The sequence below is a fragment of the Pygoscelis adeliae genome, unplaced genomic scaffold, assembly GCF_000699105.1.
Source record: "Pygoscelis adeliae isolate BGI_AS28 unplaced genomic scaffold, ASM69910v1 Scaffold282, whole genome shotgun sequence".
NCBI classification, from domain to species: domain Eukaryota; kingdom Metazoa; phylum Chordata; class Aves; order Sphenisciformes; family Spheniscidae; genus Pygoscelis; species Pygoscelis adeliae.
Genome location: NW_008824352.1, coordinates 3,192,226 through 3,217,197, shown reverse-complemented (window position 1 = coordinate 3,217,197; position 24,972 = coordinate 3,192,226). Strand labels below are relative to the sequence as shown.

The 24,972-nt window shown below is 52.4% G+C and overlaps 2 protein-coding genes across 2 annotated transcripts; both read right to left on the bottom strand.

The window, feature by feature from the left end:
- Window positions 1–5,362: 5,362 nt before the first annotated feature.
- Window positions 5,363–21,349, bottom strand: LOC103912911 (P2X purinoceptor 1-like). The gene is made up of 12 exons (XM_009319321.1): window positions 21,118–21,349; window positions 17,569–17,716; window positions 16,963–17,034; window positions 16,446–16,515; window positions 15,804–15,900; window positions 15,004–15,084; window positions 13,245–13,386; window positions 11,822–11,952; window positions 11,068–11,158; window positions 10,428–10,493; window positions 6,001–6,093; window positions 5,363–5,458 (listed from the first exon to the last, which is right to left on the bottom strand). Exons 1-12 carry the CDS (start codon window positions 21,252–21,254, stop codon window positions 5,363–5,365), a joined length of 1,224 nt encoding a protein of 407 aa, XP_009317596.1. The 5' UTR covers window positions 21,255–21,349.
- Window positions 6,281–10,184, bottom strand: LOC103912888 (P2X purinoceptor 1-like). The gene is made up of 6 exons (XM_009319298.1): window positions 10,123–10,184; window positions 9,582–9,723; window positions 8,159–8,289; window positions 7,405–7,495; window positions 6,765–6,830; window positions 6,281–6,286 (listed from the first exon to the last, which is right to left on the bottom strand). Exons 1-6 carry the CDS (start codon window positions 10,182–10,184, stop codon window positions 6,281–6,283), a joined length of 498 nt encoding a protein of 165 aa, XP_009317573.1.
- Window positions 21,350–24,972: the final 3,623 nt, after the last annotated feature.

The following is a 24,972-nucleotide window of genomic DNA, read 5'->3' as shown; positions in this document are numbered from 1 at the left end:
CCTCCTCCCAGCCCTGAGCAGTGAAAGCCCCAGCGACCTCCTTCTCAGGTGCCCGTGTGTGAGTGCCCAGGACCCAGGAATGCGGCTGTGCCTATGGAGAGACTGTGCTCCTGTGGCTCCAAGGCGCGAAAGATGCTCTGAAAGACCATAACATATATAAGGTAAAGCATTGACCTGTTTCATAGGGGCTGTCAATTCAGTCAAGCAGGGCCTTGCTTATAGAGGGGCAACTTAGCTTCTCCTGAGCAATGAGTAAAACTTTCAAGCTCCTGCTCCTCTTGCCATAACTACTGTTGAGAAGTATTTTCAAGGGTTTCAGAAGTCATTTGGGCTGATTCACATTTGGCTTTGAGATGCCTAGAAGATGCTGACTGTTTGGAAAGTGCTGAGGATTGTCCCCTAAAGACCTGTCTCCTTTAGCATCAAGCAGTTTAAATCACCAGTGATGTCTGAAGCAGAGTTTTAGCACCAGCATCAGGGTTTGAAACTATTGCCTCTGGCAAAGACTGCTAGCACTTGACCTAATGAAATAACCTGGTTAGCTGGTCTCAGTCACGAACTGCTATTTCTTCCAGAAAACAAAAAAAAAACAAATCACGTGCCTCAGTTTCCCTTTTCATAACACACAGGTGATTACACTGCAAAGCAGCAATGACCAGTGCAAAAAGAGTCCCAAATAACGCCTCTCTGATGCTTAGACCGTGATGGCTATAACAACCTTAAAATAAGACTCTGGTATTTCTATTCAATAATGACGGGGTGTGGTTGGTCGGTAACTGTTATTTCCCATGTGTTTTCTGAGTGCAGGGACTGGGAGGGTGTTTATTTAACCTGTCCTTGAGTTACGGTCATGAGGAAGACTTTACATTTCCCCAGGCATTTCACAAGTATGTTTAGATAAAAAAAGAGTTGAAGCCATCATTTCTTTTAAGAACAGCTTGGGCCAAATCTCTTTGGGGTGCCATAAAGCTGAGCAGGACCCGTGCTTGGTCCGGTAGGCAGAGCTCTGTTAACTGGAACGATCCTGATTCACCCCTGTGAAAGAGCCCATCGTTTGACTGTGCTGTTGCTATATTCAGAATCCATTCGGACGCTTTTGACTTTTACACGTTCTAAAATCAGGCAATAAAGCAATTAGAAATAGATAACAGAAGGAGAGAGCACTTCACCGAAGAAAGCAAAAGAAAATAGCGTGGCATAATTAATACAGAACTGGCAGCAGCGAAAATAAGCTGTAACAACAGTACTGTCACCAGGAGTATGACTGCAGGCTGAGCTGCAGATGTCTGAGGCTGTAATGGCAAAGAGGGTCCTTTCGCCACCCAGCACAATCTGGGCCGAGAATGCACGTCTTTGGGACAGAAGGAAATAAAAGCATCATTTAGAGCTGGGAGGACATAAATGTTCCTGTCAGTCCTTCACTGTGTGTCAGCCAGGGGATTTATTCGACTGAAAACGTGTTCCCACATCAAAAGAGAAAGGGAATTAGCGTAACCAGAAAGGTAGGTGCTTTTTTAGGGAAAAATCCAAGAATGTCCTAAGTGGAGGACTGGGTTAAAAATAAAAGGGAGTCTGCTGTGCCAGAGAAAGAACGAGTGGGCTTAGAGATAGGGGAGAGAGCACGGGGAAGGAGCTATCTCTTTCTTTAGTATTATTCCTTTATAATTTGCATTGTTATAGTGTCTGGAAGCACCAGGTGGAAATCAGGGCCTCATTGTGCTGGGAATTGTGCGCAAACATAATGATTAAATGTTGCCAGCTCTGCAGAGGTTGAAATATAATTCCTCATCTCTGCAGCATCACTAACCAGCATAATTACTGCAGAATAAGTTTTTCTGCAATTGCTCTTCTGGAATATCTGTGCCACTTGATTTCTTTCAGAGTAACCACGCCTGAGGGGATGAAAAGATATATTTGTACCAGGTCCAACCTGGTAACCTTCACAGATAATAATAACTGTTCAGAGGCAGAATCTGCTCACCGCATTTGCATACATGTTCAGAAATTATTTGCTTGTGTCTCGGGTTCTGTAAAATGAGAATAGTGACACTGCACTCATGGCTCACTCTCTGCGTCTGACACTGATGATTGGACAAGAGTCCCCTGTTAGACCCTTAGAGCACTATACTGACAACTTCACATACAAGGGCTTGTTAGTGCTGTTTGTAATGATTAGGGATTAGCTGGAGAATATATATTTTTTTCTTGTGTGTTTTCTGGCTGAAAGGCAGTGTTTGCTTTGCTGAAGGTTCCTTTTCTACTAGTACTTTTCTAGTAGTTAAATAACCATGTAAAAAGCAAAATGCAATTAAACAAGGAGTTCAAAAAAACAAAACCAAATCCTCAATTGTTACAGCATAAACAGGAAGCTACACAGCAAACTGTCATCAAAGGGGTCTTTGCACAATGACCGAATCCCTTTGGGTTTCTGTGACACTTTGGCTCGCTGCTCAGAGGTCAGAGAGCAGCAGGATACACTGGCTGCATTTTTACAGCTTCAAATACAGTTGCTTTCTGGCCACGACAGATGCCAAACACAGGAAATTCTTCCCTGACCTTAAGAGCAAGAGTAGGTCAAACCAAGAGGAGAGGAGGACGGTCCTGCTGGTCACCCACACCTCCACACTGGGACTTGCGCTGAAGCATGCGGAGCTGAGCAGACCAGCCCTTCCTCCTTGCTCTCCCACCCCTGAGCACCAGCTCCAGCCCCTCTGGCAAAAGGAGGGACCGAAACAATTGCCGTGGGCTTTCCCTGCCTTTTCATACTGCAGAGGGGAGCAGCGTATATTAAAATTAGACACTTGCTCAGTTTCCTCCAGACACCTATCGCTCTGCATGGTGCCCAACTGAAAGCCACGGGCCCTGGGGGCCCTGTCTTAGAGGAGGAGCTTGTTTTGGTGAGAGAATTAAAATTACAGTATCTCATTCTGCTGGTTGCAGAGATGGTTGGCAAATGAAAAGCAAAGGATCCCCAAAGACCGTGTATTTAAAAAAAGCAAGCAAGGAAAAGAAAATAAACCTTCCCACGATTTTTCAAGCAGTCTTGGGACTTTTAGGGATCCCAGCTCAGAGTTTTGAATAGCAACTGCAGGGGATCATTTACAAGTAGCATTTTCCCGAATTTCTTATTCTGCCTTTTAATACCTCCTAGGAAAGAATAGGGGCTTTGCATTACAAGCAGCTTGAAAGATTAAGCAGGCAGAAACAACTCCCTGCTCTACCTGCAGCCTTGCACTGGTTATTTTAAGTTATGACTGGAGATTGACCCAGTTTAAGTGGGTGCGAAAGGTTACCTGAGCACTCTCGCTTCGCTGCCTCTGATCTTTGGCAACTGAATTTTCCCGAGCCATGTATGTGTGCAATGGTCTTCCGGTTCCCTCTGCTGGTTGCAGCTTGCTGGAGAGCTGCACCGTCGCGCTAGACAGGCGACTGTGCAGTGCTCCGTCTCGATGAGCGCTGGAGGAGAGCGCACGCTGCGCAGGGATGCCACCAGCCCCACGCCCTCCGTGCCCACTAAGAAGACGCTAGCTCCTTCGGAGACCGGGGAGCTTTCCCTCACCCTCATCTCTGCATCTTTAATATAAGCACCTGGCATCTCTCTTACACAGGACGGCATCATGAGAAATGGTGGAAAAGTTAGCCAAATGGATAATCTAAATAAAAACCCCTGCCTGTGAAAGCTGAGGCATCCTTCTGAGAGCAAATAATCTCCCCAGGGGGAATGTACGGCTTGAAATGTTTGTTGAGCTTATGACCAAATACCACCTGCAACTGTCTGTGGCATGTGCCTGTGTGTCCCTGCGAGCCCAGTGCGGTGCATCCATCCTACAGGCTGCCAGTTCATGCTCCCCACCACAGTCAGCAGCGTTGCAGCCACAGGCAGGGCAATCCCTATAGCTTCTTTACTGACTTTCCCATGGCAGCTGGGATCCAGTTTTGAAGTGACCAAGGCAAAATTTCCTCCAGGGGGTGCAAAATGACGTTCAGAGAGAGACTGTGCAGAAAGTCTGTGCTGATGCATCCTGGAGAACTGAACAGAGCCAGCAGCACAGGACAGGGGCTGCTCGTAGAGATGTGGGGCTTGGGCATAGTTCATGATGTCCAACTGCACAGGCTGAGTAGGGCAAATCTTCTAGCAGAGAGGGGAAGTTTTGTTCCTGGGTGCAAAGAGCTGGTTTGTGAGGCTACCACTGAGAAGCTTAATTCTGACCGGCTAATACTGACGGGCATGAGCAGCAGGAGGCAGAGCTGGCACAGGGCAGCCGTTCTGGATGGCTGGCAGTGCGCCAGCGCTCTCCGTCAGCCAGCTTGTCTGAGGAGGAAACCCAAGTGACAACCCTGATAACAACCCCGATAACAACCCCTGCTCATGGCTGGAGGCCCAGGGGCCCTGCATGGGAAGGCAGAGCCTGGGGGAACCTGCACTGAGCCCATCGCAGAGGCCCCATGCTCCAGCCGGATTTACAGGATTGCTTTGCATGCACAAACCCCCCCAGTGCTGAAAAGCACGGCATACCCCGCGCCCCGGGGCAAGCATGGGCACTGCAAAGGGATGTAGTAGAAAAACTAAAGGTTTATTTTTTTTAATAAAATACATTCTTACAAAATAACCATTTTTCTCCCATGCTGAGGGACTGGGCATGGTTCTTGCCAGCTCGCCTTCCCTCCCACTCTCTTCAATTTGGAGCTGTCCAAGGGTGCTGCTGGGGAAGGAGAGGCAGCGATGCTCTCCCCGGGGGCTTCAGGGTGTGGGATGCCCTGGCATGGCCCTGGCACACCAGGCAGGTGCAGAAGTGCCTGCAAAGGCGGCAGACCCCGGTGCCCTGCAGCAGGTCTGGTGGAGGGCCCCGAGGTTGCCTTAGTGGCTCCCTGATGCCCAACACGAGTTTAACCCACCCACAGCATCGCAGCGTGTCCCACCAGAGGCAGAGCGCCCGGCCAGCCGGACCCTGCCCTGGCTGCAGGGTGCCACATTCCCATGAGCTGGTGTTGGACACTGCTTCTGCTGGCCTTGGGGCTAGTGCAGGCTGGTGACAGGGGATGATGACCGTGTTTCAGGAGAGGAAGAAGAGGAGGAAGAGGGTGCAAGTTCATCAGTCAGTGTGGATTCTGCCAAGAGAGAGAGGTGCACAGTGATTTCTGGTGTCTTGCCCCCCACTGCCCCTCTTTAAGTGATGCCGCCATCGAAGATGCGATGTCAATCCCTCATCCTGCACCCAGTGCTGCCCCATGAGCCTACCTGCCCTGGCAAATGCTGACCCCCGGTTAGGCATTACAGCCCACAACTCAGATCTCCTCCATGCCTCCCTGGAGCCCTGCTGCCTTCCCAGGGGCCTTGGGATAGCCCTGAGACCCATAGCCCTCACCCCTGCCAGCCGTATGCCAGCAGGGCTGGGGAAACACCACTCACCTCTCTCTGCGTGTTGTCCAGCTCCTTTCCCTTCTTATGCGACTTCGACTGGGAGTTAAATGAGAGAAAACGATGATTCTTTTACAGATCTGCCCCTTTCTAATGCCAGGGAAAAATGTGGTTGAACAGCAACTTCTAACCCCCGATGTATAAGCATAATTTCAAATTAATTTGAGGGGAGCTGTTTTCACATCCTATGAAACGCCACGAAACATCCCAGAGTCATGGAGATGTTCTCAGAAAGCAGAAAAGGGGACATTTTCCAGTTTGCTAAGGCACTGGTCTGTCTCTGCTTCCATTAAAGCAATGCAAGTGTTAACAGATACTGGAATATCTGGGGATAAAGGGAGGGAATAAAGCTATTAATAGCGAGTCACACAGAAGATCTCTATAATTTTGGAGAGGAGATTCATGGATCCCAATCTCTGACAGTCCCAAGGGCTCAGGATTACCACTAGCTCAGGAAGGTGCCTGGTTGCTCCTCAATATATTGTATAAATGTTGTTTCTGTTACAGCATCATTACCCATGCACGCATCCACACTCACACCCACAAGAGCCTCTGCAGGGGAGGGACGTGCTGTTACTTACAGGCTCCTGTTCCGCATATTTGAATTTCTTCTGCTTGTAATAGTCCCGTCCTTGGAGAAAATGAAGCAGGAGCAGGTCGCAGAGGACAGAGGCCTTAAATCAAAGTGCAGTTAGTGTTGGGGCTGCCCTCCCAGCTCACCTGTGCCACCTTGTACTTCCAGCTTGTTCCAGTTTGCCCCACAAATTAGGGTCCCTTCTGCTTCAACCCACAACGTGCCAGCTGATACAGAGCGTACAGCCCCTGAATGTCCATTTAGGACAGAAGTGAAGTGTGCTGGGTTCAATACTGGGCAATTTAAGTCAACAGAAGTTAAGTGCTTCCACTTCAGGTATACGCAGAGCACAACACCCTTTGGGTCATGCCAAACCAAAATGACCACAACCAAATAGGATATTGATTTTCTGTTGTGCATGAAATACTGCCCATCACCTCTAAAACCCCCTCAGTACCGGCTCTAACTTGAAACCATCAAGATACTAAGACGTGGCACCGCCATGAAAGCCTGCTTCCCCTCACTCCGCAGGGCAGCAGCTCCTGCTAGCAGAGTTCACATCAGCTGGTGGGCAGCAGGATTTTTTTTCAGGAATCTATCCTCCTGAGCTAGTGAGGCAGGAGAGCACCTCCTTTCCCCCTTTTGCCCATCCCCTGTTGCCTGAGTGGGAACCAGTATTTCACTGCTGCTCAGGGACACTTCCCCATGGATGTCACAGGCAAGGAGAATAATTTGAGTCTCCATAAAGAGGCTGGAAATATCTGAACTTACCACTCCAAAAATACCAATTCCGGACCCGATTGTGGTCATGGTTGGGATGATGTCAAATTTGCCTGCCTGAATAAAATCAGAGAAAAGAGGTGATATGTTACAACCACCCCAGGAAAAAAAAAAAAGTGCCATAGCTATAGGTGGGGCTCAACTAAATAGCTTTGTAGCAACCCAAACCACAACCACAGCACAGAGAGAAACAGGAGCTGGGTAAGAGCTGGTTTTAAGCTCAACAGTCAAACAGAAAAATATGGTAGGCTGGTTTTAGGCTGACACAAATTGAAATTACTTTGCTTCCTGTATTTTTAATTAAAAAAAAGTAAGTATACCCTTTAAATATTCCCAGTGGGAACACAACGAGGAAAGCCTTCTCTCCCAGTGGGAAGAAAAAGACAAAATAGAAAAGTGCAAACATTCAGCTTTTGGAAATATTAGTGAAAGGTTTTGACTTTCCACAGTTCCCCCCCAACCCATCGTGATGTTTTTTGGGACAAAACCACTGACCCGAGGAAACCACTCGCATTGGTTTTCCTGGCCCCATGAGACCCCGGTGCTGTGTTACAGAGCTGGTACCTGCCTGAGGATATGGCACTGTCATCCTGGGGAGCCAGAGGCAAACCCAGCGCCTGGCCACCCTTACCTTGCCATTCACCAAAATGTCGAATCGGATCCCAAACACCTTGTAGAGCGTCCTCTTGTCCTTCCCATCTTCTTTGTAGTATTTGGCGTATCTGTCCAATTGGATGGTGAGCATTAATGGCCTGCCAGGGTGTCTAACAGCCCCCTGCAACCCAACGGCATCAGGATCTTGGTGGGAGCAGGAGAGGGGTCTGGGGATGCACTATCACAGACCTGGTCCTAACCCTCTCCTTAATCCCGCCGAAGGAGCTGGGCTGTTGGCACCTCTCCCCTCTGTGCCTCAGTTTCCCTGCCTGCAGGTTGCAGCTAAAGCTCCTGCTTGTGCTGACACGTGGTGACCCCAAGTGCTACGTGACAGCAGATATTAGTGCAGCACTAGTGGTGGCTTCACACAGAGCAGCAGTCAGAGCAGCAGCTTATGCCTAAATGTCATGCTGTGGCTGAATGCTTTGAAGTGTGGGAACACGTGAGATGACCTTGCACCATCTCCAGTCTTTCAAGGGGCTTCCTGAGAGCTCAGCTGAGCAGGAGAGTCTGCAAGGGTGAGGAGGTGTACAGGGAAAGGCAACGGCGTAATTTTGACACCAAGAGATGGGTTATTACTTTCCTCATGCCATTCTAAAGAGAGCACTGCTGTCTGGCAGTGAGTATTTTGGAGAACAGTCCCTGATCTTCCACCATCCCTTGAGTGCTGTGGGATCCTGAAAGATGTCACCACTCAATTCTGCCTGGAGAGTTAACAGGGATCTCCTTACCTGAAGTTGAAGCCCGGTGAAACGTTGCTGTCATCGTTGTAAAGGCCGTGGAACTGGTAAATGGGTTTGCAGTACCGGACAGGCCAGTCGAGGTCACAGTTCCAGTCTATGGTGATGCCCACCACTCCGCCCTGCAGCCGAGACAGGAATCATGAGGTTGTCCAGCTCGGCCCAACCTCCTTGGACTTAGCCTGCATGGAGAAACTCCTTCTCTCCTCATATGTGGCCTTTCTCGATGCTACAAGGTGCCCTGGCTCTCCAGGGTACATGGACCCCACTGCTGTCTCAGCCCTCCTGGGCAGCCTCAACTTCATGCCTATACATCACCCTATGCAGAGGCGCTTGCTTCTGCCCTAAATGCTGGATACACAGCTAAATTCATGCCTTCTTGTTCCTGGGCAGCATCCCGTGCCCAAGGCATGGTCCTGAGAAACAGTGCCCACTGCAGATCCCCCACGGTCCCAGTGGGACAGCCTTTCCTTGCCTGATTTTACCCATAAGATTTGCCTGCCCTGTGGCCTAACCCTGCCATCAAACCATTAACGTCACAGGGAAAATCAAAGGCAATTTAACAAGGTCATAGAGGAGAGTGAAATGAACCCATGAAAATCAGAAGAAAACCTCCTTTAAGAGGTTTTCACACAGAGCAGCAGTCAGAGCAGCAGCTTATGCCTAAATGTCATGCTGTGGCTGAATGCTTTGAAGTGTGATGACACGTGAGATGACCTTGCACCATCTCCAGTCTTTCAAGGGGCTTCCTGAGAGCTCAGCTGAGCAGGAGAGTCTGCAAGGGTGAGGAGATGTACAGGGAAAGGCAACGGCGTAAACCTCCTTTAAGAGGTTTTCTGCTAGGAAATGAAGCAGTCCCTCCCACGCTCGGTCCAGGCTGTAACTAGCTGTGCCCCAGAGACTTGGTTTTTTGCGCCTTTAATATATGCAAGCCTCTGATTTTATTTAATGCCTAGCAAAGTTATCTTAAGGCTCTGCAGTGCAGAAATAGCAGATACTCTTGCATACCACCCTGAGAAGCATTGGGCAAAGCTGCGTTTCCAAGCCTGGGGAGAGGCTGCAGTTTGCATTGTGCAATGACCAGTATTTGACCATCCAGCCGAGGCTTCCAAGGTCAATCAGATGGGATTTGGCCACGCAGCTCTAGCCATTCATTGCACAAATTAAAACAAACTGAACCCTGGATTTATTGCGAGCAGGTCAAATCTTGTCAATCTTACAGGGGAGTTTCCAAGAAAGGCTTAAGTATTAGGCCATGCCCAGGAGGATTCATAATCTTTAGGAGCTAATTCTGACACTGCCTCGCGAGTCCTTGAGAAAACAGATCCCTCGCATCTCAACAGCTTGGGCATGATCGCTCTGTCAGTGTCCCACTCCCCATGTCAGCGAGAAACATCATTTGAAATTGAAGTACCTTAACAGCCAGGAAGGTAAAATTCTGGCCCGATTCCTTCACCACGTATCCCAGGTCAAACACAGGGCATAAGGAATCGGTGACTTTGTGATAGGTGCATTTCTTCAGATACTGTTTGGTAACGCCCTCAACCAAGTTGCGCCTGTGAAGGAAAAGAGAGTGAGAAAGAGTCTGAATAACGCAATAATTTGGGTGGGAAAGGACCTCTGGAAGTCCCTGGTCCAACCCATTGCTCAAAGCCAGGTAACTGCAAAGCTGAGGGCTTCGTCCTCCTCCCCCACGTGCTCAGCAGACCCTGCACATGGAGAGTGGGCCCTTTCCTCCAGCCCTGCCTGGTTTCTCCCACCCCATCAGCAACTCGTGTCCCCTGAATCCCCTCTTGCAGAGGAAGCCTCTCTGCTGTTTTCTCTCCTGCAAATGGTCTCCACCTCTGCTTTGGGTTTGCTGCTTTGCCTGCTGCCCAAACCCATTTCTTCAGGACAAGTCTGCCTGTCCTCACCTCTTCTAGCAACCCCCTCTCTCGTCCCTCAGCTTCGCAAACCCTTCCATGGCCTCCACCATCCCTCCCAGCTGCCTCTCCCGTTCGCATGTCAGCTCGTCCATGGGTTCTGCCAGGCAATGCTCCATGCACCAACAGTTTTCCTCTAGGACAGCTCATGGACGCAGGAATCTATCCTCCTGAGCTAGTGAGGCAGGAGAGCACCTCCTTTCCCCCTTTTGCCCATCCCCTGTTGCCTGAGTGGGAACCAGTATTTCACTGCTGCTCAGGGACACTTCCCCATGGATGTCACAGGCAAGGAGAATAATTTGAGTCTCCATAAAGAGGCTGGAAATATCTGAACTTACCACTCCAAAAATACCAATTCCGGACCCGATTGTGGTCATGGTTGGGATGATGTCAAATTTGCCTGCCTGAATAAAATCAGAGAAAAGAGGTGATATGTTACAACCACCCCAGGAAAAAAAAAAAAGTGCCATAGCTATAGGTGGGGCTCAACTAAATAGCTTTGTAGCAACCCAAACCACAACCACAGCACAGAGAGAAACAGGAGCTGGGTAAGAGCTGGTTTTAAGCTCAACAGTCAAACAGAAAAATATGGTAGGCTGGTTTTAGGCTGACACAAATTGAAATTACTTTGCTTCCTGTATTTTTAATTAAAAAAAAGTAAGTATACCCTTTAAATATTCCCAGTGGGAACACAACGAGGAAAGCCTTCTCTCCCAGTGGGAAGAAAAAGACAAAATAGAAAAGTGCAAACATTCAGCTTTTGGAAATATTAGTGAAAGGTTTTGACTTTCCACAGTTCCCCCCCAACCCATCGTGATGTTTTTTGGGACAAAACCACTGACCCGAGGAAACCACTCGCATTGGTTTTCCTGGCCCCATGAGACCCCGGTGCTGTGTTACAGAGCTGGTACCTGCCTGAGGATATGGCACTGTCATCCTGGGGAGCCAGAGGCAAACCCAGCGCCTGGCCACCCTTACCTTGCCATTCACCAAAATGTCGAATCGGATCCCAAACACCTTGTAGAGCGTCCTCTTGTCCTTCCCATCTTCTTTGTAGTATTTGGCGTATCTGTCCAATTGGATGGTGAGCATTAATGGCCTGCCAGGGTGTCTAACAGCCCCCTGCAACCCAACGGCATCAGGATCTTGGTGGGAGCAGGAGAGGGGTCTGGGGATGCACTATCACAGACCTGGTCCTAACCCTCTCCTTAATCCCGCCGAAGGAGCTGGGCTGTTGGCACCTCTCCCCTCTGTGCCTCAGTTTCCCTGCCTGCAGGTTGCAGCTAAAGCTCCTGCTTGTGCTGACACGTGGTGACCCCAAGTGCTACGTGACAGCAGATATTAGTGCAGCACTAGTGGTGGCTTCACACAGAGCAGCAGTCAGAGCAGCAGCTTATGCCTAAATGTCATGCTGTGGCTGAATGCTTTGAAGTGTGGGAACACGTGAGATGACCTTGCACCATCTCCAGTCTTTCAAGGGGCTTCCTGAGAGCTCAGCTGAGCAGGAGAGTCTGCAAGGGTGAGGAGGTGTACAGGGAAAGGCAACGGCGTAATTTTGACACCAAGAGATGGGTTATTACTTTCCTCATGCCATTCTAAAGAGAGCACTGCTGTCTGGCAGTGAGTATTTTGGAGAACAGTCCCTGATCTTCCACCATCCCTTGAGTGCTGTGGGATCCTGAAAGATGTCACCACTCAATTCTGCCTGGAGAGTTAACAGGGATCTCCTTACCTGAAGTTGAAGCCCGGTGAAACGTTGCTGTCATCGTTGTAAAGGCCGTGGAACTGGTAAATGGGTTTGCAGTACCGGACAGGCCAGTCGAGGTCACAGTTCCAGTCTATGGTGATGCCCACCACTCCGCCCTGCAGCCGAGACAGGAATCATGAGGTTGTCCAGCTCGGCCCAACCTCCTTGGACTTAGCCTGCATGGAGAAACTCCTTCTCTCCTCATATGTGGCCTTTCTCGATGCTACGAGGTGCCCTGGCTCTCCAGGGTACATGAACCCCACTGCTGTCTCAGCCCTCCTGGGCAGCCTCAACTTCATGCCTATACATCACCCTATGCAGAGGCGCTTGCTTCTGCCCTAAATGCTGGATACACAGCTAAATTCATGCCTTCTTGTTCCTGGGCAGCATCCCGTGCCCAAGGCATGGTCCTGAGAAACAGTGCCCACTGCAGATCCCCCACGGTCCCAGTGGGACAGCCTTTCCTTGCCTGATTTTACCCATAAGATTTGCCTGCCCTGTGGCCTAACCCTGCCATCAAACCATTAACGTCACAGGGAAAATCAAAGGCAATTTAACAAGGTCATAGAGGAGAGTGAAATGAACCCATGAAAATCAGAAGAAAACCTCCTTTAAGAGGTTTTCACACAGAGCAGCAGTCAGAGCAGCAGCTTATGCCTAAATGTCATGCTGTGGCTGAATGCTTTGAAGTGTGATGACACGTGAGATGACCTTGCACCATCTCCAGTCTTTCAAGGGGCTTCCTGAGAGCTCAGCTGAGCAGGAGAGTCTGCAAGGGTGAGGAGATGTACAGGGAAAGGCAACGGCGTAAACCTCCTTTAAGAGGTTTTCTGCTAGGAAATGAAGCAGTCCCTCCCACGCTCGGTCCAGGCTGTAACTAGCTGTGCCCCAGAGACTTGGTTTTTTGCGCCTTTAATATATGCAAGCCTCTGATTTTATTTAATGCCTAGCAAAGTTATCTTAAGGCTCTGCAGTGCAGAAATAGCAGATACTCTTGCATACCACCCTGAGAAGCATTGGGCAAAGCTGCGTTTCCAAGCCTGGGGAGAGGCTGCAGTTTGCATTGTGCAATGACCAGTATTTGACCATCCAGCCGAGGCTTCCAAGGTCAATCAGATGGGATTTGGCCACGCAGCTCTAGCCATTCATTGCACAAATTAAAACAAACTGAACCCTGGATTTATTGCGAGCAGGTCAAATCTTGTCAATCTTACAGGGGAGTTTCCAAGAAAGGCTTAAGTATTAGGCCATGCCCAGGAGGATTCATAATCTTTAGGAGCTAATTCTGACACTGCCTCGCGAGTCCTTGAGAAAACAGATCCCTCGCATCTCAACAGCTTGGGCATGATCGCTCTGTCAGTGTCCCACTCCCCATGTCAGCGAGAAACATCATTTGAAATTGAAGTACCTTAACAGCCAGGAAGGTAAAATTCTGGCCCGATTCCTTCACCACGTATCCCAGGTCAAACACAGGGCATAAGGAATCGGTGACTTTGTGATAGGTGCATTTCTTCAGATACTGTTTGGTAACGCCCTCAACCAAGTTGCGCCTGTGAAGGAAAAGAGAGTGAGAAAGAGTCTGAATAACGCAATAATTTGGATGGGAAAGGACCTCTGGAAGTCCCTGGTCCAACCCATTGCTCAAAGCCAGGTAACTGCAAAGCTGAGGGCTTCGTCCTCCTCCCCCACGTGCTCAGCAGACCCTGCACATGGAGAGTGGGCCCTTTCCTCCAGCCCTGCCTGGTTTCTCCCACCCCATCAGCAACTCGTGTCCCCTGAATCCCCTCTTGCAGAGGAAGCCTCTCTGCTGTTTTCTCTCCTGCAAATGGTCTCCACCTCTGCTTTGGGTTTGCTGCTTTGCCTGCTGCCCAAACCCATTTCTTCAGGACAAGTCTGCCTGTCCTCACCTCTTCTAGCAACCCCCTCTCTCGTCCCTCAGCTTCGCAAACCCTTCCATGGCCTCCACCATCCCTCCCAGCTGCCTCTCCCGTTCGCATGTCAGCTCGTCCATGGGTTCTGCCAGGCAATGCTCCATGCACCAACAGTTTTCCTCTAGGACAGCTCATGGACAGCATATCCCACAGCTTTTACATTCAGCTGGATTTTGCCATCTCCTCCAGAAAGGGTGGAAAGGGAAGGACAATGTCTTGCCTTCCACCTCACTCTGCTCTTTTGCCTAAAAATAGTCTTTCTGTGAAGCCTTCTTGACCCAGATGGTGTTGTAAGCCTTGCGCCTTGCTCAACCCCATCCCATCATTTATGCTCAGCAGTTAATTAGCAGCAGTGATCAAAGGCAGGAAGTTTTCCCATGACCCCAGCTGGCTCTGGCTCAGCCCCTGCAATGGCAGCCAGCCTGGCCGCCCTCACCTCCCAGGACATGCTGTCCCTCATCGCATCCCCCCTCCTGCCTGCCCTCACTCAGGTTGCTGCCTCTCCTTGCTGCTGGTGGGGGATCCCCTCTCCCAGCCACCTCTTGGGGTGCAGCTCAAGGCCAGCTTGAGACTTTGCCAAGGGTGCTGGCTGCCAGGGCATTTAACCTTGGCTGCAGCGCGGGGATGCGATCGGCTTAGAGAGAAGAATCTGCTGTCTTCAGCACAAATTGCTTCTGTTAATTTGTTCCAAATCAGATATATAATCAGTGTCATCACAAATCCTCTTACGTGTGCGCCTTCAGCCAGCGGCACTGTTTCCAGCGCTGCCTGGAAGGGGCTGACCCTACAACCTGCTGCAGAAACAGGTGGGAACCGCGACGGTAAGAGGGGCCTCTGCTCATTTTTGGGCAGCAAGCTCATCCTGGCTGCTCACACCCCACTGAGGCATTTAGTGTTTTACTGTTATCTTCAGGGAGGAAAAGGGAGAAGAAAAATGAAGAATCAGAGGAACTGTATTTTAAAGTGCATCATATGAGGGTAACTCAGGGGATATTAATTCCAGAAACCTTCTTTCCTGTAACCACAGCTACCGGCTGAGGTGGGACAGATTTGGGAGGGAAATGTCACAGTTCCTATCAGCTAATGTGGTGATCGGCGCAGTAGTTAGAGTAGACCTAGGCTTGCTGGTGAGGGACAGCATCCTCTATATCAAGCATCCAGCTACACCCACTGTTTCCCCTTAGGGACATGGCTGAGTGAACTGAGCAGAAGCTGTCCCCCCAAACCTCCTCTTACCTGGACACCTTGAACCTGGGGAAGGTGATGCTGTTCTTGATGAACAAGGTGAACTTCTCTGCTTCTGACAACAGGGCAGGGCTGAAAAACACAACTGTTGGCATGTGTCCCTCACTCGGCTCTCTGGCCTCTAGAGAAAGCCCCATTTGGTGGAGATTCATCCAAATTGGGACAAGCAGGACCCAGAAAAACTGGTGATCTCATCCCTGCCCTTTCTAAGTCAAAGATCCCAACAAGGTTCAGAAAAGCCCCAAAGAAGGAGGGAAGTGCTTGTTAGGGGACAGAGATGGAGTTAGGTGCTGGGATTTCAGTTAAGAAACGCCAAAAGCACAGTGAGGTGGCTGGAAGAGAGCTCAAGGGCCCTGGGTGCTTCCCTGGACTCCTTGGCAGACCCATGGCTGACCGTGCAGCCCCCCCACCGGGAGGGGAGGCAAGGAGGAACAGGACTTTGCATCTACCAGGAAGTGTTTCACAGTGGCCCATGGAGGCTGGAGATGGAGAACATCTCATGGGCAGAGAACAACTTTACTCTGAAGGCAAACAGGATAGACAGGGGCTGCTGGTCCATGCACAGAACATCCAGCAGAGATGGGGTGAGCCACCAGCGAGGTGGGGAGCAAACCATGCCAGGAGAGGCACAAACCCCCTGGGGACACCAGGCAGCATGTACAGCCATGGAGTCTGCAATGACCCAGGCTGTCCTGGCAGCAACCCGCAGAGCCCCGGCTTGCTCTGCCCTACACCAGGTCCCACTGGAGTGGGACCGGGGTGAAAAAGGGAGCAATGACATCATTGCTTACCTGGGAACATGGTCATCAACTTCAACGGGGCACCAGCCAAAGATCTCGCAGGTCTTCACAGAGCTGTTGAAATGCACACACTTGCCCGTCATGAGCCCTGTAGGGAAGAGGGACGGCTGCTCACACCCCTGGATACTGGGAAATCCCAGCCTCACACTGGGATGGATGGGATCTGGTTGGAGCTTCAGCCCTGCCACAGACATCCAAGGCACAAAATACTCAGGGCTTTGGTGCCCCTTTATAAAAAGGGTAATTAATCATGGCCTCTCAGCTTGGGGCAGTGGTTTCTCTTGCACTATTGTACAGGAGAGCAACTGGGCATTTTTCTTGCTAAAACACACCTCAGAAAATGCCTAGCTGTTAGAAAGACAGCAGTTCGGGGGAAATGTTATAGTATTGATTAACCTTTTGTTGGGAGAACTTTTTACAGCTCAGATCTCTTTTGGAAGAGGAAAGCAGGACCAGCCCAGGTGGGACCCTCACCCAGGATGTCAGAGGTTTTCCCCAAACCCCATCAGTTGGTGGTCCAAAGCAGGTCCCCCTGCCAGACACCCCAGCCCTGTGGCTTCACTGGAGCATGCTGTGCTCAGCATTGTCTCACCAGAAATGCTGGTGCCGGAGCCTCGGGGCCCTGTGCCGTACCTTGTCCCTGGCGGCTGTATTTCCCTTTGCTGCAGTCGCTGTCCCGCGAGCAGAGCCCGGCGTCTGGCAGCTGTTTGGAGAAAGCAGGCAGCCACCTTTCAGCATCACACCCCATCGTTTCAGTCCCTCTGTCCCTCCTGCCTCACCACACAGCATTTTCCCCAGGGGAAGTGCTGCTCGGCTGCAGCCAGAGCCTCATCCGTACACCACTTCCCAACCAAGGATGTCCGGATTAAGCAGGAAAAAGGGGGGATTTCTTTTTTAATCTCCAGGCAGATGCTTTTATTCAAGCCTTGAGCCTGTTCTGCTTGATCATCTCGAAGGGAAGAAAACTTAGATGGATGCTGGCTGTTTTTCAGCAGAATAAAAGCACTCGCAAGTCAGGAACGATAATATGGGGCCAGGTTCAGGCTTTCACCAAACCTCTCAATGTCAGGAAAACTCCTTCCCCAGTGCCACCATACAACCCCTCTAAATTACAGAAGCTGAGACCACTGAAGGAAACCAGTGCATTTACCTCCGGGCAGGTTCCTTGTTTCTGTCCAGGGGTGACAATGAAGTTGGTCATCACCACGAATGAGCTGTCCCCCTGCAGAGACACAGCCAACAAGCTCACAGCTGGCATGGCGTTTTCTGATGGAGTATGTGCGAGGAGCCTCTCCCTGGGGCAAGGGGTAGGGCACCCAAACCACCGGGGCATGTCCAGGCAGACAGCACCTTTCTCCCTAACTTTGGGTCCTTTGCCCTCCTCCACTGCAGCTTGGGAAGCTGGTGGTGGCCCTGGGGAGCTGCAGCGCCACCAGCCCCAGGGACAGTGGAGGACCCCCCTTACTGCCTGAGATGCTCATCTAGAGGCACCGGAGGAGCCTTGATCCTTTCGGAGGCAGGCTCAAATGTGCCCCATCAACCATGGTGGGTCCCAAGCACCGAATGATCCCCAGGGGTGATATGTGCGCAGAGGTTTGTGGCAAGAGCAACCTGCTTTCCACCACAGGGACACCTTGTCATGGTTAGCCCCATGGAAAGCCTACACCGAGGAGCCCGTCTGGACCCCAGCGCATGGGTAAAAGCAGCGGTCGAGACAAAAGCAACACCCCCAAACCCACCCACCCTGACTCCGTACCTGGGGTGGGAAAACATAATCCACCACATCCCAGATGTGAGGGCCCATGATGCTCTCGTTGGTCAGCGTCAGGCCTTTCAGCTTCACTGAGACCGAGCTGACGATGCTGTCCTGAGACTGGTAGCCCTTCTCGTAGAGGAAGACCCACCTGGATGGGGAAAGGTGGTGGGGTGAGCATGGCCACCAGTGCTCATCCAAAGGAGACCCAAGTCCCAGCACATCACTGCGGACTGGGGCTGCTTCTACCAAGTCTCACCTGGGGGTTTATTTGCCAAATTTCCTCCAGGTGGATGAGGGACATGTTGCTGAGCTCTCCCACCCTTTGCCTAAGGCATGTGGTAGCTGCGGGACCTGGCTTCCATGCTGGGATGATTTATTTGGGGGAATGGGACACATTTTGTGGTTGAGGGTATGTGAAAGTAGGTGGAGCAGGGTGGTCATTGGCCATTTGGGAATAAAGCCTGCAGCAAGTTTGCAGCTTGCTGGGCTTGGCAACCCACCTGGACCCTCTTGATCCACTTCATAGGCACTCTCCAAAAATCAGTGCCTCCAGGGCCAAGACAGGGGTAAGTCTGGATGTAGCTCGTATCCAGGGCCACCATTCCCCATCCAGCAAAAGGAACTGTGGAGCCCTGGCCCTGGGTGCAAGAGGGCTGCAGTAGCAGGGTTGGGGACAATGCTGTGGCCAGCACGGGGCTCTCTTTGCATTTCCCACTCCATCGTGCAGCCATTAGGGCCGGCTCCTGACACTATCTAACCGATGGCATAAACAAGCTGTCACTGGATTAACTCTGGCTCAGGGAGACTATAAACATGGGTGAGCAACCATTTTGGGTAGTGCTCCCAGCAGTGCAGAGCGTTCCTGGCGCTAAAAAAGGAGCGATCTGGTTTTTGTCCCCGCCGCCACGGGCACCGGTCCTGCTGGCCGTGACAGAGGCAGTGCATTGCCCGTGGGACGGCCCGTGATGCCAGCCTGCTGTGTCAGCCCATCCTCAGGCACCTGACTGATGGGCATGGGGGAAAATAGGGGAACCCTGGGTGCTGCCCAGAGGTCTGCCCTATGGGTGCCAGACCTTATGGGGACCTCTTGGGGATGGCGTTTTTTGGCTTGCAGCCCCATCGGCATCCTGGGACAGGGGGTGAGGGGACCTCAGGGATGGCATCTGTCCCAACACCTGGGGATGGGAGCAGAAATTCAGCACCACTGCTACCCCAGCTGGGACCCCCAGCTCCAAGCTCCTCCTCCAAGGCAGATGGCCATGCTGGGTTATACTGGTTACACTGGGTATCTTCCCCACTGCCCTCGGGGCTGCAGGAGGCTGTGAGCTGGGCAGCACCATGGCATAGCGTTTCCCTAAATCTGCCTCCAGCGTGGCCTCTGCTGCTGCCACCACGTCCCTCCCCAGCAGAGGTGACTGCAGGCACTCAGGGCTGGGCACGCCACTGCAATACAGCCTCCCCATGGCAGGGCAGGATGCGGCCCCCACCCTGCCGCTGAGCCATGGTCACAGCAAACAAGGTGTCATTTCCACATCATGCTGTAAATGCTGCATCGAGCCCTGCCCAGGTGGTAAAAGTCCTCTGGTGTCGCTCCCCGACCAAGCCCTCTTCCCTCGCCGGCCCCATCCTGCGGCTCACCTGCAGCCTCCTCGCATGTGAGGTTTTCAGGAAATGAAAGCCAGAAAGCAATGTCCAGCCAGGGAGTGCCCAGTGGCACCTGGCCAGCAGCGATACCGCCTTATCTCGGCGTATCAGCAGAAAGAAGAGCTGCTCCCCAAGGGTAACGCCGGGTCTCTCAGTGGGGTCAGCCCCACATCCCTCCTCTGCACTGATGGCACTGCCACACATCCCTCCAGCACAGCCATGCATCGGCATGCATCCCCATGAGCATCCCATGCTTGCTGCCAAGGTGGACCAAAGCTGGGGTAATTGTAAATAAATAAATATCTGCCTGCCAAACTTGCTTTCAGAGAGGAGAAAATCTCAAGCATCGTGGCTCAGGGCAGGCAGGGAACCGGAGGCAGTGCTGCAGGCAGCGAGGGGATGCCAATGGCTGGTGGGACTACGGGCAACCGCACTCACAGGCAGCCCCTTGCTAACAGAGCCTGACCCCACTGAGACAGCAAAAATGTACGAACTACAGCAACTTCATGCCAACCTCCTCTCCTCTGCCCCTGGCTGTCCCCCCCAGGCAGGTTCTCTTTTTGCTTCCTCCTGGCTGCCTGTCCCCTTTTAGCTGGATTGCTTAAGCCACATTTCCTTAGGAAGTCCCGCTCTGAGCAACCGTCTCTGCTGGTTCCCCGTCTGCAGGAGCGGCTGCCCTCGGCTGGGTTTGCTGGACCCCAGGGATTTCATGGGCTCAGCCCTTAGCAGAGCCAGCGCTGCTCCCAGTAACACCATTCTGGGCCGGTGCAAAACCCTTTGCAGCTGAGCATCCTTGAGACCTTGGCTTGGCAGCAGTTTGGGATGAGGATTACCCTTGTGAGCCAAAGAGCTGGTGAGCAGGGTGGGAGCGACGCAGGGGTCCCATGATGACCCCCTGGGAAGGTTTTCCCCCTTTCCAGGGGTTCTGTGCTAAAAGCTGGGATGGGCACCGCTGCTCCCCGCAGCTACTCGCTTGCGCCGAGCCCTGGGAGCTACTGCCTTTTCTTTGGGCTGCACTAGGCACCCTGCACCCCAAAAATACCCATTTTTTCCAATTCATGGCCAGACACCCCCTCGCCCTGAAAACCTCCTGCTGTGGGGCCCTTCCCGATGGAAGGGTGCCAGTCTCTCTCGAGGGCTGAGCCCACAGCAGCCATAGGGGCACAGCAAAAATTTTTATCAACCATCGCATCCCATAGCACGGCACATCATCCCACACTGAGGGGACAGGGACTGAATTGCTGTGGCAGGAGCAGCAGTCCCAGGGCACCCGAGGACACAGAGCCTTGCACAGCTCTGAGCCCGCCTGCTTCACTCACTGCCTTTTTAAAGCAGTTGCTCTTGTACAGTGGCTGCTCTCGGGGCTGCCTCCTACAAGCAAAGCAAACCAGGGATTTGGAGCGAGGCTCCCTCCCGGCCCCAGCCGCTGGGCTGGCCCTGCCTCCCCAGCGGGGCGGTGGACGGGGAGATTTATGGTCCTGTCTCAAGCCGCTTGGGTCTCACAAATCACCACGCTGGCCCCAGCTGCCTCTTCATTAATATAAATGAAAATAAAAATAACAACAGATTCTCAGGCCACCGTCCAGCATCTCGAGCAGGATTTGGATGTCGCTCAGTGAGGAGACGGGGCCCTGGTGCATGGAGCAGGGCTGGGCAGGGATGAACCTCCAGCCCGCACATGCAGCCGCTTCTGGGGAGGACGCGGGGAGCACGCGGCCATCTGAAGGACCCATGGTGGGACACTGGGCAGCATGGGAATGGCATGGCCAGGGGGATGCAATGCCATCAGCAATAAACCCCCCTGCATCGGGATATAGGGGATATATAAGCCCCTTCATCTCCATTGCTTTTTAACCCGGTGGCAAAGCATTAATCTGGGGGAAAGCAGGCGCCAGGGAGCCTTACCCGATGATGTACGCCAGGACAATGAGCTGGATCAGCCGGAAGGTCAGTCCCACCTTCTTGTTCCTCACCAGCACCATCCTGGGGGTGTCATACTCGAAGAGGAAGGAGGACACCTTCTCCATGCACTTCTGCCCCATGGCTGCGCCAGGGCTGTGCCGCAGCCTCCCGCTGGCCCCGCTGCTTGCCACGCCGTGAGTCGGGCCGTGCCTGCCACCGCTCGTGCAACTCCTCTGTTTGCAGAGAGGAGGAAAAAAAAAAGAAAAAATAATAAAAATCCTATCAGTGTTGCTCTGTGCACATCTGGGCTGTCGGGTTTCCTCCTCTGCGCGGGGACGGGGTTTCCTCTTCCTATAAGCTCTGGGCTGGAAGCAGCTGGTGCCCTACATGGTCCGGGGGTGGGACGGGGTGCGGGAGGGTGCAGGGCCACCCTGCTGCCGAGCCCACGTGCCACCGGGACAGAGCCGCCTGCCCGTGGGAGATGCACCCTGGCGTCGGCAGGGGCCCTCCCTGTGGACGGAGGGACTGCGGGCAGGGCTCGGGGCGAGCAGGGACCACGAGGCATCCTTGGGGGCAATGTTGGGATGGAGGAGATGGTGGGGGTCCCAGGAGAGGATTTTAGGAACTGGGGTTGTGGTATCTTTCCTGCCCCAGCAGCCAGCTCAGGCTGTGGGTATCCCAGTCTTGTCCCTAACCCATGTCCTGCTCTGTCCCCCAAAGGCTGCCCCAGGAAAAGGGTTGGGAAAGGGGAGGGTGGAGGGCACAGAAACCCCAGCCCAGCAAGTCGGAGCTGACCCGTGGGGCAGCTGGGCGCCTGGCTTGGCCCCCTCCCGTGTTGAGGCCGCCCAGATGGGGCTTGGCTGGTTCCCAGCACTCGCACAGGGCTGGGCTGGGCACATTTCGAAGCATTTTCAGCATTTCCTGAAAGGCATGGCCATGAGTGGGTCCGGGCGGGTGAGCCTGGGTCACAGCAAGGGATGCTTGGCAGGGTGGTGCAGGCACCGCTTTAAGTGAGTATCACTGAGAAGGGGCTGGATTTGTACCTGCCAGACTGAAATTTGGGACCCAACATTGGTGCAGTGGGAAACTTCGGTGAGGGGGGGGGGGTTGGCTCATTGCTGGGGAAAGCGCAGAGGCTGTGGATGGGGGACCCCGTACCCACACTGCATCCCACCAGGCAGCCTCAAGGGCCCAGCCCCACAGGGGTGAGCTCTTTGCTGGGGAGGGTTGTTTCTGAGGGAAACAGAGGATGTTTCCCCCAGAAAGCCCAGAGCCCGGCAGCTTCAGCGCTCCCCACGAGGACGGTCTCCATCCCATGAGCCCCGGTTCATCTGCTGCCTCCTGTGACCTCAAAGGAGGTGCTGGCTGCCCGTGGCCACCGAGGCTGGGACAAGGTCCCTCTCTGCAGGGGGGAATGTTTTTGGAAATCTGGAAAAGTTTAACCTGCTGGGGTAAATCTTTCCTTTCCAGAACATTTCTTTTAACATCATCACCCTTCATCTTCAATTGCCTGTCGCTTGGCGTCACATTGACCTATCGACTCAATATTTTACAGACCTGACAACTGCAAAACGAGTGGAACGAATCCATTATCTTTGCTGGGCAATAGGGAGCATGGGGGGAAAAAACAGATGAAACATTTATCCAAATCTTTTGGGTGTACCATGAACCTTGGGAATCAAAATCAGATGATCCCACATTACAAGTGACATGACAGCATCCCAACACCCCAGTCCTCAGCAACATGGAAAACTGTCAGATGGGGAGCCAAAAGCAAATATGAAATGCTGATGCTAATCATATAAGATTGAAGGCTGATACTGCTATTGAGCAGAGCAGACAAACCTTATAAGCTTAGATATCTGTCAGGAGAGAAGCAAATAACTTACTGTATGAAACGAGGCCTTTTAGGGAAGGCTGCTCACCCTTGCCAAAGCCATGGGCATAATGAAAATAGGACAGCTAAATTTAACAGCAAAATGATCTGTAAAAGAGTCACTTCTAACCTTCTCTCTGGTACTTGGAGTCAATAAAATGGTTATAGCATGGATTTAGCTAAAATATTTTCCATTGGGAGATAATATGTATCTCCCATTTTAGTACCTCTTGGAGCCACATTGCAGCCGGTGAGCAGGGCCAGACCCTGTGGATGCTGCCGGGGCGATACGGGGAGCAGGGGACACAAGCATAGGAGAACTCATGGGGCCTGGGTCTTCTCCTGGGCTGCTATCAGCACCCAGCATGGGCACCCTCTTGGCCGTGACATCAAAATGTTTGAAAAAAAATAGCCTAAACCCTCGTGGGCTCACACGCCACCGTTGCTCACACCTCTCCTGGGCCCGCACCCCTCACTGGGTTTGCTGCCCTTTAAATTACTTTATAACAGGGAAGTCAATAGGTTTGGGGTGGCATTGCTAGGCTACCTGGCCCCACAACAGCGACGTGGGTGTGTGAGCGGTGCCAGCTGGCCGGCGTGCCCGGCTGCCTGCCAGGGCTGCGTCCCGCACAGCCCTGTTTGTGGTGACGTTTCTCCCGGTGATAACCTGCCTGAGCTGGTAACACACCTCCCCGCCTCTGCCAGGTGGTTGTCGTGGGGAAGTGCTCTGCTTGGGCTGTTAAATTGTTAAATTACCTGCCCAGACAGGGCGGTCACCTGCCAGGAGATACTGATGGGGGCTTCACGGGGCTGTGATGCTTTCTGCTGCGGCTCAGGTGCTGGCCTGATGCAAAGTCGGGGCTTGCTTTCTGTTTGCAATAACCTGCTGTGATAATAAATGTATTACTGTAATGCCTAAATGAAAAATAAAAATAAAAAAAGAATTAGTGGAAAGAGGGTTTTATAAGCATACTGTGTAAGGTGCAGCCCAGAGGGGTGCCCACGACCCGCTGCACAGACACTTACACAGCAGCTGTGACCTTGGGGGTGTTTTTATCTTGGGTTCCTGCGAACACAAACTTCTACGATGCTGTTGATACGCTCACAGTCATTTCCTCTGAACAACTTTTGCATCTCTTGACCGCTTTCAAGCAGAGCAGGCGGGAGGCCCCGGGGATGGTCTGCCTGGGGTGACAAGATGCAAAGACTGCAGATGCTGCTGGAGGAGCAGCGGCAGCTTGAGCTCGGCTGCAGCAGGTCCTGGGCACCGAGGCCGGGTTTGCCCTGGGCACAGAAAGCGCTGAGCTGGGCTTGACCCCAGCAGCATGCAAACATGGGACCAAGTGGGGTGGGAGTGGGACAACGCAGGGACACAGAGGGGAAACCCAGGCAGAGATAAGGAAAATGAGCCCATCTAGCTCCACTGCCCACCGGAGGTGAAAATGGAAGTAGCAACAGCAAATAAGGCACTAAAGCCCCTGGGTTAGTGCCTGCGGTTGCAAAGCCCCAGGACCACATTGCCCAAATACTCTCCTGGGTCAGCCAGCATTGCCCAGTCCCCAGCACTGGGCTTGGCCTCATCCAGCATCTCCTTCAGCTCCAGCTGGGTCAGATGCTGAGGTCACCGAGGGCTGGTGACCCACCGAGGGCATCCGCAGCAGTGCTGCTGCGGGCTTAGTACAGGACTAAGTCCATGGCTGCGAAAGCAGCTCCTTCACCCTACCTGTTAAACAAACTCAACCTCTGCTTGGGCCTTTCGAGAGAAAAATGCAAAAAATGGTATTTTTAAGGGAGACATTTGGAAATGTGAGTGTATCCTTGCTTTGAGCTGGGACACGGACCTGGAGGATGGAGGAGCTGCTGGGGCATAAAGAGAGGGGTCTGAAAGTCTCTGCATGGGGCTTGAGCCTACCCGCTCCCAGGAAAGCAAAGCTATGGTAGGCATAAAAGCTACCAGGTCTTTCCAGGCTCTCAGACATTGC